Source organism: Ursus arctos, unplaced genomic scaffold, assembly GCF_023065955.2.
Source record: "Ursus arctos isolate Adak ecotype North America unplaced genomic scaffold, UrsArc2.0 scaffold_16, whole genome shotgun sequence".
Taxonomy (NCBI): domain Eukaryota; kingdom Metazoa; phylum Chordata; class Mammalia; order Carnivora; family Ursidae; genus Ursus; species Ursus arctos.
In genome coordinates, this window is record NW_026622830.1 from 59,124,861 (window position 1) to 59,139,058 (window position 14,198).

Sequence of the window (14,198 nt, forward strand, 5' to 3'; positions counted from 1 at the left end):
GAAAAGTATTAGGGTGAGTAAAACAAACCATACTGGACATACTGTCCATCCTGTTTCCGTGTATATAAAATTCCAGGGGATGCAACATTAACCTAAAGTGACAGAAAGCAAGGGAAACAAGGGCAAAAATGAACTATTGGGACTTCATCAAGATGAAAAGCTTTTGCACAGCAAAGGAAACAGTCGACAAAACCAAGAGACAACCGACGGAGTGGGAGAAGAGATTTGCAAATGTCTTAATCAGATAAAGGGCTAATATCCAAAATCTATAAAGAACTTATCAAATTCAACACCCAAAGAATAAATAATCCAAGCAAGAAACGGGCAGAAGACGCGGATAGACATTCTCCAAAGAAAACATACAAATGGACAAAAGACACATGAAAAAATGTTCCATATCACTTGGGAAATACAAATCAAAATCATAATGAGATACCACCTCATTAACAAGTCAGGAAATGACAGATGTTGGCAAGGATGAGGAGAAAGGGGAACCCTCTTGCCCTGTTGGTGGGAATGGAAACTGGTACCTAATTCTGGAGAAGAATTTGGAGGTTCCTCAAAAAGTTAAAAACAGAACTTCCCTATGACCCAGCAATTGCACTACTAGGTATTTATCCCAAAGATACAAATATAGTGACCCGAAGGGGCACCTGCATCCCAATGTTTATAGCAGCAATGTCCACACCAGCAAACTATGGAAAGAGCCCAGATGTCCATTGACAGATGAATGGATAAAGATGTGGTATATATGGAATGGAATATATATACGTGGTATGAATAATGGCATACTACTCAGCCATCAAAACAATAAAATCTTGCCATTTGCAATGATGTAGATGGAACTGGAGGGATTACGCTAAGCAAAATAAATTAATCAGAGAAAGACAATTATATGATCTCATGCATACGTGGAATTAAAGAAACAAAACAGGATCATGGGGGAAGAGAGGAAAAATACAACAAGATGAGAGAGAGGGAGACAGGCCATAAGAGGCTCTTAATCATAGGAAACAAACTGAGGGTTGCTGGAGGGGAGGTGGTGGGGGATGGGGTAACCGGGTGCTGGGCATTAAGGAGGGCACGTGATGTAATGAGCACTGTGTATTATATGAGACTGATGAATCACTGGCCTCTACCTCTGAAACAAATAATACATTATATGTTAATTAATTGGATTTAAATAAAAAAATAAAGAGCACCCTTGCATAAAAATAAACCAACAAACACAGACAGACAGAAAGTAGAACAGTGATTACCTGGTGACGGGATGGTTGGGGGAGGGAAGGATTGTAAGGGCATCAGGGAATTTTTTGAGAATGATGACTATGTTCATTATCATGGGTATATACACGTGTCAAAACTCATCAAATTGGGTTTGTTTAAAAAAGTCTTCCCCTATGGACTCTGGGAAACAAACTGAGGGTTTCAGAGGGGAGGGGGTGGGGGATTGGGCTAGGCCGGTGCTGGGTATTAAGGAGGGCACGTATTGCATGGAGCACTGGGTGTTATAGGCAAACAATGAATCATGGAACACTACATCAAAAACTAATGATGTACTGTATGGGGAATAACAAAACATAATAAAAAAATTTTAAAAAAAATTCCCATTATCCTGGCAAGAGAGAACCCATCCCTGATCCAGCAGATGCCAGCCAGGGAACAGTGGCTACCATGGATCGGACGCAGAGCCTGGGGCCTGGAGGGAACTGCTGCTTCAGAAGAACTGCATAAGGAGATGCACGAAGACTGGAAATCCTGGCTCCTAGGTCAGCATAGATGCTCATGGAACCAGGCTCAGGTGTGCCCTTTAAGGTACCCCTCCCATCTTCTCCCAACACACAAAACAAGCAGGAAAGGGAATCCAGAGATCATTGACAAGAATCCCAGAAAGATTCCAAACTTGGTAAACGGCCAACGGGGAGACTGAGGCTGGAAAGTCCTGCCTGCCCTGAGTCCATCTGCAAATTATCTTCCTCTGCCTTTGTCCCCTTCACATGCAGGATTTGATCTCCCCCGTGTTTTTCCCCACTAGGTGCTGATGCAGTTCCAGAGATTGAACTACAATACGACAAGTTCCAAAACCAAACACAAAACTAAAAAAGCATCTCAATGGAAGAAGCAGGACACAGTCTTCCTGGCCTTAGAGTGGAGAAAGGCAACCCCAGTCCTGGGGCAGGAAGGAGTTCTGGGGCGTACAAGTCTTAAAGACTCCCACTTTCAGTGGTTGTTGCTATTCCTGGGAAAGTCCCTGCAACCTCTAAATCTCAGGAGTTCTGAGGGGCTGTCTCTGCTGTTTGCCCAAATTCATTGACTGAAATGGACCCGTGCTCTGAGTAAGGGGGATTTGGGGGTGCCCTCCAGTGGCTAGGGAGAAGGGTTGCCACTTCTCCTTCCTCCCACATACAGTAGCTGATGACTCTGGAAGATTTCCTAGGTCAGGAACGAATACGAGAGTCTGTGCAAGTTTTCCATTACTGCAGGAAGTAAAAGACCCAAACCACACACATGGGCTCTAAAACAAAACAAGGGCTTTAATCTCCTAACATGCAAATCTATCACGGTACTATTTAAAACAACTAAATGGTGCCCCCTACATAAGGAAATAGATGGGGGGAAGGGGTGTGGAGAAAATGGGCGCAAGGATGCAGCTGCTGAGGAATCCCTGCAGGGCCACTGGACACTTGCACAGCCCTGAGGTTGACTGCGGCCAGTTCTTCTCCTTCTTGAGTGCTGCTGACCAGCTAGGACCGGGGCTCCAGCTGGCAGGACAGGGTGTAGCTAAGGACAGAGGGACACCTGTGAGTTGCCCAGGAGCTTCCATTCAAGAGTCCCTGCCAGTGTTTGCCCACAGCTGGAGTCTGGCGCCCCGGCAACAAGGCCTGAGGCTGCCCAGGGAAGGAGGATCCCAGGAGTGGCCAGCAGAAAGAGTCCACCCCGAACCTCACCGACCCAGCTCCTGATGGGCCTCACCTCTCAGCCTCGCTGAGCGGCTCCATAGCCTGGAACCAGGCCCAAAAAGGATCCTCGGGCTCTAGGGTGTAATTCTCGGCAGCCACCTGGAGCAGCATGATGTCCGTCATGACTTGGTATTCCTGAGCAGACAGAGAAGCACAGGATGCATAGGGAGCCTGGGGGGGGGGGGAGCTGCAGGACCTGGTGACGGTTGAGGAGCGGGACCGGGGACCTATCCCAGGTCCTGGCACACATGGCCACCCTCCTGCCTAGAGATTCATCTGGTCTCCACCTGTTCTCAGAGGTGAATATCAGTAGCCCCTCCTCCGGGAAGTTCTCCTGGATGCCATGCTCTGTCCCCATCTCCTAACGGGATGGGACTTGCACTGCTTTCTTCTCAAGGGATCCCAGGAAATGTGAGGTGGAGGGCATGGAGCCAAGCAATGTTCTTCCCAGGGACATCTCTGAGGCCCACTCCCTACCCTTCCCTGCGGGAAGCGCCACATATGCTCACCTTATTTCTTTTCTGGTGGTTGATCTCATTCCCCTGGAAAGCAGACAAAGTCCATCAGAATGAGGCCCCTGGTTCTTAGGAGCACTTGATTCCCATCCCTTCTCATGCTGCACCATGGCCAGGACCCATGAGGGGGCCGTGCATACACAGATAGTGGGCCTGGGATCTAGGCCAGGCTCTGGGGTCCAGAGAAAGGAGGACATGGGGCAGATGGACTGGCTACAGGTCGGGACCCTGCAGCACCACCCTCTCGGAAGACAGTAGGGGAGGCCGAAGCCTCAGGCAGGAAGGGGCTGTTGCGGCTACTGAGGTGCTTGCTGACGTGGAGGGTCCTGACTTCATTCTCCCCCCACGGGCAAACTCACCGGGGGAGGCTGAGGTCCACTCAGACAGACCTCATGCAGCTTTGCCTTCAGGAAGCTCTGCTGCTTCACCAGTCTTCGGCACCGGGAGCCGTGGCCTAACTGCAGCCTCACCTCGCTCATCCCTGAGATGGGCAACAGCCCCCAGGCTCACAGGGTAGCCGTGAGGCTGTCATGATGGGAGGTTTGCCGAGTCCTGAGAGCTCAGGGCTCAGTACAGGGGCGTTCTGCTCCCAAACCTCCGGATTCTGGTCCCTCCCCCACAATCCTCAGGCTCACCCACCTCCAGATAGTCCTCCATGGCGGTATCTAACATCACCAGCTCGGTGAGGAAAGTGCCAAGGAAAGGCACGACACCCTGTGTCATGAGGGGGAGGGTTGGGATGAGTCCCTGCTCGCTGGTGTCCACAGGGACCCTCCACTGAAAACGCTCCAGCCTCCTAGCCCACCCCATGGGCTCACGTGGAGCAGCCTAGGACCCTTAGCAGCCTCCCCCCACGGGTTCCCTTTCCCTTCCCCCCCAGAACATCAGACTCCTCATCACCTTCAGGGCCTGCTTTTCAAAAATGCCAGGGAATGGAGCACTAGGCCAGTCCCTCTCCACCCGCAAAACCCATTCTCTATGGACCTTTCTGGACCCTCCTCCTGGTTCTTTTGAAATAAGAATTGTAGAAGCTGTGGCCCCAGGAGCCGCAGCTGGAGTGGGAAGGATGTCCCCCCCTTCCTGATCTTTCCTTTTTGGGAGGCTTCCAGCCCTCAGGGAGGAGCCCTCCTCCTCCTCTGACTTTGGAGGCCCTGGGCCTCAGGCACATTCACCTTCTTCTGCATCCTCTTCTGGGCTCCCCGGAGGGCCATCACCAGGGTGGCAAATCTATTGGACGGTCGTTCCTGCAGGACCAAGAACAAGTTCCTTGAGACCATCATACCCTCAGGCCACTTGCCCCCACCATCTTGGACGTCAGAACCTAGACATCTGACCTAACTCATACTGATCCTGAGGCCCCATTATCCAGAAGCAGGCCGTGAGTGATTCCAGAACAATCTCATTCCAACATTCACTCCATGTGTGAACTTGACATTGCAGCCTGGCCTCCCCGAGCCTGTTTTCTCATCGGGAAACGTGACAACTCCACCTATCTCCCATGGTCTCCTGAGGACTCAGGGTCCTATTACTCTCATCATTGTTGTGGCCCTCAACCCAGCCCAACCCCATCACTGAGCACAGGTCTGTCCTCTGGGCTCTCCAGGTTTGTAGAGGCCCCCACCTGGACCAGCTGTCGACAGAGAGTGAGAGGGTGTGTAGGCTAGGGAGTCTGCTTGGACACCACCTGCTTGCCCCCTCGCCACCAACGGCATCCTCACCTAGGCTGTCGCCACATTCATGACAAAGGCTTCCCCTCCCCAAGGAATGCTTCAGACCATTCCCGACTACATCCACTCAGGACCCTGTTCCCTCCCACCCCTCCTCTCTTTCCAGACCTACACCTTCCAGGCTACCTTGATGAGCAGGTTCCTGCCCTGTGCGGTGTCCTTGCTGCACAGCTTTTGAAAGATCCTCAATGGCTTCCTGAAGAGAGGCAAGGGAGGCAGGATCAATGGACGAATAATGTGGCAGGGTTGAGTGCGAGTGCCTTTTCTTTGAGAACCCCAGAGTGTCAACCTGCCTGGTTGAGGGTTTCTTCTGGGATCCTCTGAGCACTAAGGTCTTTGTAGGACATGGGAGGGAGCTCTCATGTGGCTCGTCCTGGGCCTCCCTTCCCATATTCATTGAGAAACGCTGTTTGGGTCAATTTGGGGTTCAAATGGGCAGAGAGCTTAGTGGCTGTCAAGGAAACACGTGAAGAGATTTAATGCAGCTCAGCCACGTGTGGGACATTTGGCAAAACTGATTTCTAAAGTGGGAGGCATGGTGGCCTCCTCACCAGGGAGGCTGAGAGACCCACCCACCAGCCCAGGTCCTGTGGTCGGGGTTTGCCGCCTCCCAGAAGGTCCAAGCTGCCTGACGGTGAAGAGGACAAGCCTCTGGGAGCTCCCTCGTCCATCCTGGTCCCTCCATGGAGAGAGGCCTACTCACCTGGAAACCTTCCCCCACGTGTTCTCGAGGCGGTGAATGGAGACACTCTGCAGAGCCGAGAGGATGGCATGTAAGGACGAGTAGTTCCTCAGGGTTTGACAGGCCTGGGGAGAGAAGAGAATGGGCTGTCACTTGGGGAGCCAGCACCTTATTGGCTCTCAAGCTTCAGTCCCCCTCAGGGGAAAGTGCTCCTGCTGGAGGAAGCCGCTGTCCAGGGACCTGCCGAAGGGCACACGTGAGGCCCAGAGGAGGAGGAAGATTTTACCTCACTCCAAGGAAGGAGCCAGGCAGAAACGGAGCATCCCAGCATGGGGCCATGCAAGGCGAGGTCAGCATGCCCCTGGACCAAAGAGCCTAGGGACTGCACAGTCCCTAGGGCAAAGACCAGGGCCTTCCACCCTGAGACCTGATCAAGGGAAGAGCAGTGCCCGAGACTCAAGAGCACCTCGGCTGGGCTTCCCATTGCATACCTTGGCCACCTTGATCCAGTGCTCCACCACCATGGCCCTGTCCCGGGCTGTCATGCTTGGGTTGCCAAGGCAGGTGGTGATGACACACTTGGCCACACCGTTGAACTGGGCGACAGTGGCCCGGACTGTGGGTGCCAGGTGCTCATTGCCAGGCTTGTTGCGCTTGGACCAGACGGAGCCCAGGCACTGATGGGGCAGCAGCTTCTTGAACAGCTCCTAGAGAACAGGCGGACCTTGGTTCACCCAGCCATTTCCCATGCAAGACTCATGTCCTACGTGGGGGTCACAGGTCAGAGCTGGACCTCAGGGAGCTGAGAATCTGGCCTGAGCCTGGTTCGAGACTGTGGATTTCATTCCATTGTTTTCCCTGAGGGAACCCAGTACACAATGACCCAGGAGCAAACAGAGCAAGGGAAGGAAGGAGGGCATTGGCACCCTGATCATGCTCAGGAACTCCCAGCTCCAGGTGGCACTGCAAGGTGGTCCAACCTAAGGGGGCTTCTTCCCCTCCCCTCCAACTGGTCATCCCCCTGGTCCTTCCCCCCCTTTCAGATGCACATTCTCACACGGGAGCTGCAACCACACATTCTTCCGTCTGCCCTGTCCTCATGGACACATCAGATGCCTAATCAATGCTGAGGGTACTCATCCTCCAAGGCACATGAGTGGGTGACCCATGGACTTGACTGAACACAGGGAGCTGCCCTCCTCCACCCACGGGACCAGGGCCTGCCCATTGGTCTCTCCATTCTGGCTCATTTCTTCTCCCTAGTACCTCCGTATCAGTGCTTATCATGGTCTCTCGCTACAGTCCGCAGCTGGATAGGGAAAGCTTGGGGCTAAGAGCCTTGATGGGTTGACAGGGTTGGGAAGTGGTGGAGCTGAGATTTGGTCCCAGACCATAGGAGTCCACATCAGGGAAAGGCAGGTGTGGGGCAGGTGAGAGCAGAAGGAAGGCCTGCCCCTGGCCCACCCTGAGAGCCCAGCTGCTCACCGCATCCATATACGTGAGCTGCTCTGCCACCAGCCTGGGAGGGAAGTCCAGGAGGTCGGGCTTCTCCTCACCCAGCTGGTTCTTTGGGGTGACACAGCGGTGGCAGGAAGCCTCTGGGGCCGCGGTGGGCTCTGTGGCTGTTGCCTGAGTGAAACTTTCCAGCAAAAAGGGTGGTCCAGCTGACTGCCGCTCAGCACCCGGCACACATGCAGAAGATGGGAGCACGGGTTGCAGTTCTGGAACAGCTGACGGAGGGGAGGCTGGCTCTGACACCGCAGGTGACAGTTGACACAGAGCTGGGGTCGCCTCTAGCTCTATAGGAGGCCCTGTTCCTGGCTCTGCCGCTGGAAGGAGCCCTGGAGCTGGCACTGGGGCAGGAGACAGAGAAAGGTTCATCCACATCACTGACTTTCCGGATGCCTTTGCAAAACCAGGACAGACCCCATGGCCTTGAAAGGAATACCCAGCCCATGAACCGCATCCCAGTTAGCCTTCCCAGCTTGCCATCCCCCTTACCCTCCACCTCTGCCTCAGTGAGCGCCAGAAGTTCCCGCTGCATCAGGAGAAGGGGGACATGGTTTGTCAGGTCCCAGGCATGCCACTTCAGAACCATGGCCCCATGCACATAGGCCACCTTGATCTCGACACGGTCACGGCCCAGGGACTGATAGATAGCCTGCAAATTCTGGTCAGGCCAGGTACCCAAGAAGGGAGACAGGGTGCTGGGGAGAGTCATATGTGGAGCAGAGTCAGAGGCCTGGCCTTGCATTGCACATGCTACTCCCACAGCACCGTTCTTTCTGTATGGGTCCCAGAGGATGGCCCCAGCCCCCTTCCAACCCCTCTCTAGCTGCCCTCGTAGTGGGAGGCCTGGTCCTCCAGAAAACCTGAATGAGTCTGGTTTTTCCACTTCTCCTCTCCTCTACCTGGCCATGGGCCTGATCTACTCTATCCTCCATGCACACCAGTATCAAGGCTCAGGTTGGAGGCAGATTTGTGAGTGGTCGGCTCAGCACAGCCTCGGTTCTTGGCCCCGGTTGGGGTGGTCAGCAGGGAGGGGCAGGCAGAGCAAGTTGGGACCGTCAAAGGGATGGGTGTTTCAGGCACCCACTGAGCCCAGACTGTGCTCTGCCGCCCAGAGGGCCCGGGACCCCCTCCACAGCCTTCTTTGACTCATTTGCTTCTTCACATGAAGCCCCCCAGATGAAGCCCACCCACTGGAAATCAAGAGATCGGTGAGATCCCTGGTTTGGCAAATCCCTCCCCAGCCAGCACCCCTGTAGTCCCCCACCCTGCTCTGTGGAGGCAGCCAGCCCTGCTTCTGGACCCAAACCCCTGTCCCAGTTTTACTTGATCATTTCATCTGTCCTATGATCCAGCTCTAGGTGGATCCTTTCAAAGCTAGAGGAGGCTACGAAGATGTCACATCTAACAACCATTGGACATGCATGCTTAGGGTGTGCAGAGTGCCTATCTGACCCTCTGAATAGAACTGAGACCCAGACACTGTATCTCCTCTCTCCATTCACATTCCTAGTGCTTAATATACATTCTTGAACGACTACTTCCCAGCCCGCACTTTCCAAATCCTGAGTGGCCCGTGGGCTGGTCTGCCTGCTCCCAGTGTGCCCCTGAGCTGCTCACACAAAGGACAACTACCAGAACCATCTAGATGGAATCTCAGAAGTCCTTTGCACATGGGGAAACTGCCTGCTTTGCATTTCCTTTCGTCAACCCAGAAGGGCCACCGGCCTGTGAGGGTTGCACTTGAGAGCTTCTTGACCGGAGAGAGAGAACTATTAAGCAAGAAGATGCCCAGCACGTCCAGGAGCCCTTTCTACAGAGCCAAGCACCAGAGTAGACCGTGCCATATTTCCTCCCATGATTTCCTACAGTACCTGTATGAGGTTCATCCTCTTAACCACCCCAGTTTTCAGAAGAGGAAAGGGAAGGTCAGAGAGGGTAGTGCCATTCCCGAGATGTACACCCAGTAGATGGGAGGCTCACCCTGTGCTGTGCATGGGGTGGGCACTCACCGATTGAACTGCTGGCCCAGGACCTGTGTGGCTGAAGTGAACATCTCGTACATGCAGAAGATCGTTGAGGTGTTTGAGATGCTCCCATCTGGGAAGGATGGCACCAGGGACTGTACGAAATGCTCCATTGTGCCTTCTCGGAGCCTCAGCATCGTCTGGGCCTCATCCAGGGACAGGGATGATTCCTTTTCCCACCAGGTAGAGAAGGGGGGTGTGGGGGGCAATGGAGTCAGCTTCAACACCACGAACCACCAGGATGATCAGGGTCTGGTGCTCAGACCAGAGAGTCCCATCCCTTCGGGAACTTGTGCAAGAAAAGGGACTTGAGGGCCCACCCAGAAAAAGGCTCTAGGCTTGAAAGTACAATTGCCTTTAGGGGTGAAATGAGAAAGCATTGGTCACTTCAACACATCTTGTTAGCTGAGCCACCACAGCCTTTCTCTCTCTGAATAGGCTTTATTAAGAACTGTATGCCTTTGAGTCATCAGTCAACATCCCTACTGCAGACAGGAGAAAGCAGAGGCTTAGCATCTCCAACGCTGCTCGAGATCATAGACGTTGGGCCTGAGAACTGTCCAGAGCATGGAATGCATGGCATTTCCCTAGGCTGCTGCGGCCTGGTCTGTTCCTCAGGTGGGGAGAAAGGTTCAGGGGAAATCCACCTTCCTCGGCAGGCCCCAGGGGAGCTGGTTGTTTCTAGTGTGGGTTCTGGCCTTGCCGTGATCATCTGTGGGTCCTGAGATTGGACATCAATCTGGACCTGTTCTCACCCCAGACCAGCATTGGATGTTGTTGTGGGCCGAGGCACCTGCTGCTTGTCAAGGGAGATGGAGTAGCTGAGCCTTTGGAGCAAGCAGCTCCTCAAAGATGGCCTGGATTGAACTCTGAAAAGACAGAGTCCACTACCTGGGCCAGGAGGCATCAGAGGCCTTGCACCCAATCCGTGCTTGAAAGGCTGATTCACGGCGGCAGACAACCTCCCATACGGAGGTCCAAAAAGACATATGAGGACACAGCTTGTGACCCGGGGGACATACAATGAGTCGATGTGTTCTGAGAGGTGATACGTTACAGAGGAACATATAGAATGGCTTCATCCCACCGTTCCTTTTATGTTCAATCACCCTGTGTGGGGTGAGGATTCATAAGGCCTTGGACACGTTCTCCAAGGACAGTGGAGCTGGGTTCTACACAGGATGGCTGGGGTGAGTCAAGAAAATACTCAAAACAGTAGCAAAATGCAAAGACACTCATGGCTGCGGGAAAAGTCACACAAAACAGAATGAAACAGAATAACCCACGCCCCAAACTGCAAAAAACACGAACACTATTCTCTACCATTCCCACCTATGGGAAGAGTGTCTTCCTACCTTCTCCCACAGCTGGTGGTGGAGGTGTGGATACTGGGATGACTTTGTGGTTGGGCCTGCGGGGCACTCATGTGGAAACACCATGGGAGGGCCCCAGGTTTGTCCCCATATTTGTGTGGGGGCCCTGGGCGTGTGGAACCCTCTTCCCATTCTCACCTCAGAGCGGCACTGATCCTGGGTGGCCTGGTGCACCTGCCACTTGTCTAGGGCGTTGTAGTTGAAGTCCCAGACCAGCTCTTCGATGACCTCCTGGGTGCAGCTCTGAAAATGCAGTGCCCCATAGACATGGGGTCAAGAGACATTAGTGTCCTCCCGGGACATTGCCACAAGGGGCCACCCGCATTAGAAATCCTGTTCTCCAGTTGAGGCAAAAAGGGGCAGCTGAAAAGACATCGAGCAAGGAGGTAGCCGGATGAAACTCTAGAGCTCGTGATTAACATCGAGGTAGTTGAGCTTGGTCCCCAGTGCTCAGCTTCTCATCCTGCCTGCTATGACCTGGGGCGTGAACATGAAAGATGGGCCAGGCTTCCAACACCTGGCAGCTTCCTTCTGCCCAGGAAGGGTGTGTCCCACATCCTCTGTCCCCTTCTCTACACATAGACAACCAGCCCCCCACCCCAACACACACACAGGGACACACATAATGAGGGGCAAGAGGTGTGGGCCTGCTGAGGTGACATCACAGTTGTTGCCTGCTCTCCAGTGGGCTGCCCTGAGCTGCCTCGTGTTACCTGTTGGTGTCTCCTGCCACATGTCCAGAGGGCTCGGAAAAGCGGGCTGAGCCGACGTCTACAATTATTTGCAAGTCTCTCTCTCTGGGCTTGCCTGGGCCCAGAGACCCTGAAGGGAGGAAGGCAGCAAGAGAACATCTTGCTCTCTCGAATGTCTCCACCCAAGTGAGCTGGAGAGCAGGTTGTCTTTTGAATCTGGGTGCCCGGTTACCAGAGTTCTAAGTTCAGTTGGGGCCTATCACAGAGGAAGTGAGGTCACTCTTTCAAGATTCTAATCCCTGGGACCATGTGTTCACTCAGACCTATCCAGAGCCCCTTCTTGGCAGTTGACTCCTTAGCTTTCTCCCCCATGTCATCTCCTTAACTGGACACAATGAGCCAAAAAGGCCATAGCCACCACTCTCTGGAAATGGAACTAGGGTCCGAAGCTTCAGGAGGCAGAGCTGAATTCAGACCTTACGTTCTATGTTTCTTTGCGCACTTGTGTGTCCTATGTCATTGCGTCTCTCACGTAGTCCCCACTTTCCCAGCCTGCAGTGTGGGGATCAGGCTAGAATCTACTTCCTTGGGACATCCTCTGGTGTCTGTGGATAAGAGTATTTATTACATGTGTGGGGTGGTCCCCTGTGTATCTGAGGCACAACTTTCAAGATGGAAGAATTACAAGAAGGGGTGGGACTTGGCATGGAGGGCTGCTCAGAAGAGGCCTGGGTTCCAGCCCTGTAATACTGCAACTGTCACTTTCCCTCTTGGCCTCATTTTAAGGTGGGCACCATGATGGTCTGGAAAAGCAAGAAGATGCAGGCATTGTCATCCTCTATAGTAAAACCATGCAATTGTTTCCCGTTATATGAAGAACGAGACCCCTTTACCTCGTTTGGGTCTATGAGGGGAGCGGCTTTCACCATGGCTCCCAGGGATCCTGACCTGTGGTATAGGCATCAGACTGTAACCGCTAAGTGGTCAGTGACTGGCTTTTGACCCACAGGACATATTCAACGTGATGAAGTACCATGCCTAGAGCTTCTCTACATGTCATGCAAAGAGTTTCTCACTCCCTAGTTACTTTCCATCATGTTCCACTACTCACTCCTTCCCTTTCCCTTCTTCTTCTCTCTCTGAAGCAGAACCAAGCACCGATGTTTTGAGCTGCCATCTACAGAGGCTCACAGGACAGAGAACGGAGGCAGTGCCAAGGCCAAAAGACACACAGGAACTCAGGTTCTGAGTCCAGATGGCATCCCGAGTCACGTGAGCCAACTCATGACAAAATCCTCTTCCAGTATGGCCCTGGTCACAGCCGCAGCCACTGACACACCTTGAGCCTGGGGAACCATGCTAATTTGGGCCCGCATTCTTCACCCACAAATACTGTTAGAAATTAAAGCGATGCACCTGCACGTGCAGGGTATCAGGGCAATGCAGTCCCGGGGCAACTCTAGATAAGTAACAGTCTCCCAGGCCTCAGCATCTGTCCCTGCCTTCCTCCCTCCCCTCTGCTCTCCTCCTAGTGTCCCTGCAGCCACCCTGGCTGCCTTTTTCACTCCTCTGGCCAAACTGGCTTCTGTTATTGAGTGTCTGCAGCACAAGTCACTTCTTCCTGAAACGCTGCTCCCTGACGTGTGCAGGTCTAGCTCCCTTTGGTCAATCTGTTCTCAGCAACCTCAGCCTCAGTGAGGCCTTTCATATCTTTCCATGCAGTGACTCCCCAGCCTTCCTCCGTAGCACACTTCATTCCTAGTACAGAGCGCTTGCTCTTTTCTTTCACGTGCGTTCTCTTTGGAGCTTTGGTCCATGTGTAGACTGGGAGCTCCTAAAGCAAAGGAGCCCTAGGTAATTTCAGCTCTGCGCACGGGCCCAGCAAGATACCTGGCATAGGGCAGTGCTCAGTGTGTAGTTACTCAATGAATAATTGAGAAGATCTTGGAGCCCACCTCCCCTCTTAAGCACCTAGACTGCAGAATGCTACTAAAACTTTCAAGCTGTTTCTGGGCAGGGGCGACAACCACAATGGCCTCTGCCTGACTCTTCCTGCTCCAGTTCCTCCAGCAGAACTCACCAGGTACCATGGACAAGGAAGCGCCCTGCATCCAGCTCTCCAGCTCTGGTGGCACAGCCCCACGCAGGCACACCAGCAAAAAAAGCCATGCCTTTTCTCGGGGGTCCTCAACGCAGTGCCTTTGCAGAGTCACAGAGCAAAGGAGCAGGATCTCTTGGCTCCCTGGGCAGAGTAAAGGACCTCAGAACCCTCCCTTTCCTCCTTTTCTGTCCACTCCCATGGTGTCCTCTTTACGATTCCAGCACCCGCACCTCAGCCAGAAGAGTGCTTCTGCACCCACCCCTGTGTGTCTAAACGAGGAACTAAAGGTCTAATGCAGACGTGTCCCTGGGCCCCAGACACAGTGAACGCTCCTCAACATGACTAACCCACAGAAAAATGCAACCAAGAGCATCATGAGACATCACATCACATTGGCGGGAAGAGCGACCCTCCAAAAGTCGAGAGATAACAAATGCTGGTGAGGATGTGGAGCAAAGGGAATCCTTGGGCACCACTGGTGGTAATGCACATTGGTACTGTCACTATGCAGAACACTGTGGACGTCCCTCCAAAAATTAAAAAGAGAACTACCTGCACCTCCATGTTCAAGAAGCATTATTTTCAATAGCCAGGACACGGAAAACATCAGTG

At 53.2% G+C, this 14,198-nt stretch overlaps 1 protein-coding gene across 1 annotated transcript; it reads right to left on the reverse strand.

The window, feature by feature from the left end:
* Positions 1 to 2,706: 2,706 nt before the first annotated feature.
* On the reverse strand, positions 2,707 to 4,721 carry LOC130543898 (ral guanine nucleotide dissociation stimulator-like). The gene is made up of 5 exons (XM_057313004.1): positions 4,648 to 4,721; positions 3,835 to 4,189; positions 3,470 to 3,502; positions 2,974 to 3,095; positions 2,707 to 2,781 (listed from the first exon to the last, which is right to left on the reverse strand). The coding sequence occupies exons 2-5, from the start codon at positions 3,952 to 3,954 to the stop codon at positions 2,745 to 2,747; spliced, it is 312 nt and encodes a 103-aa protein (XP_057168987.1). The 5' UTR covers positions 3,955 to 4,189; positions 4,648 to 4,721; the 3' UTR covers positions 2,707 to 2,744.
* Between the last annotated feature and the right edge of the window lie 9,477 nt (positions 4,722 to 14,198).

Coding starts and splice junctions, on each gene's coding strand:
- LOC130543898 (XM_057313004.1), bottom strand. CDS start 3,954: ATGAGCGAGGTGAGGCTGCAGTTAGGCCACGGCTCCCGGTGCCGAAGA. Junction 3,096..3,469: donor ACCACCAGAAAAGAAATAAG/GTGAGCATATGT, acceptor CTGTCTGCTCAG/GAATACCAAGTCATGACGGA. Junction 2,782..2,973: donor CCGCTCAGCGAGGCTGAGAG/GTGAGGCCCATC, acceptor CTCTGTCCTTAG/CTACACCCTGTCCTGCCAGC.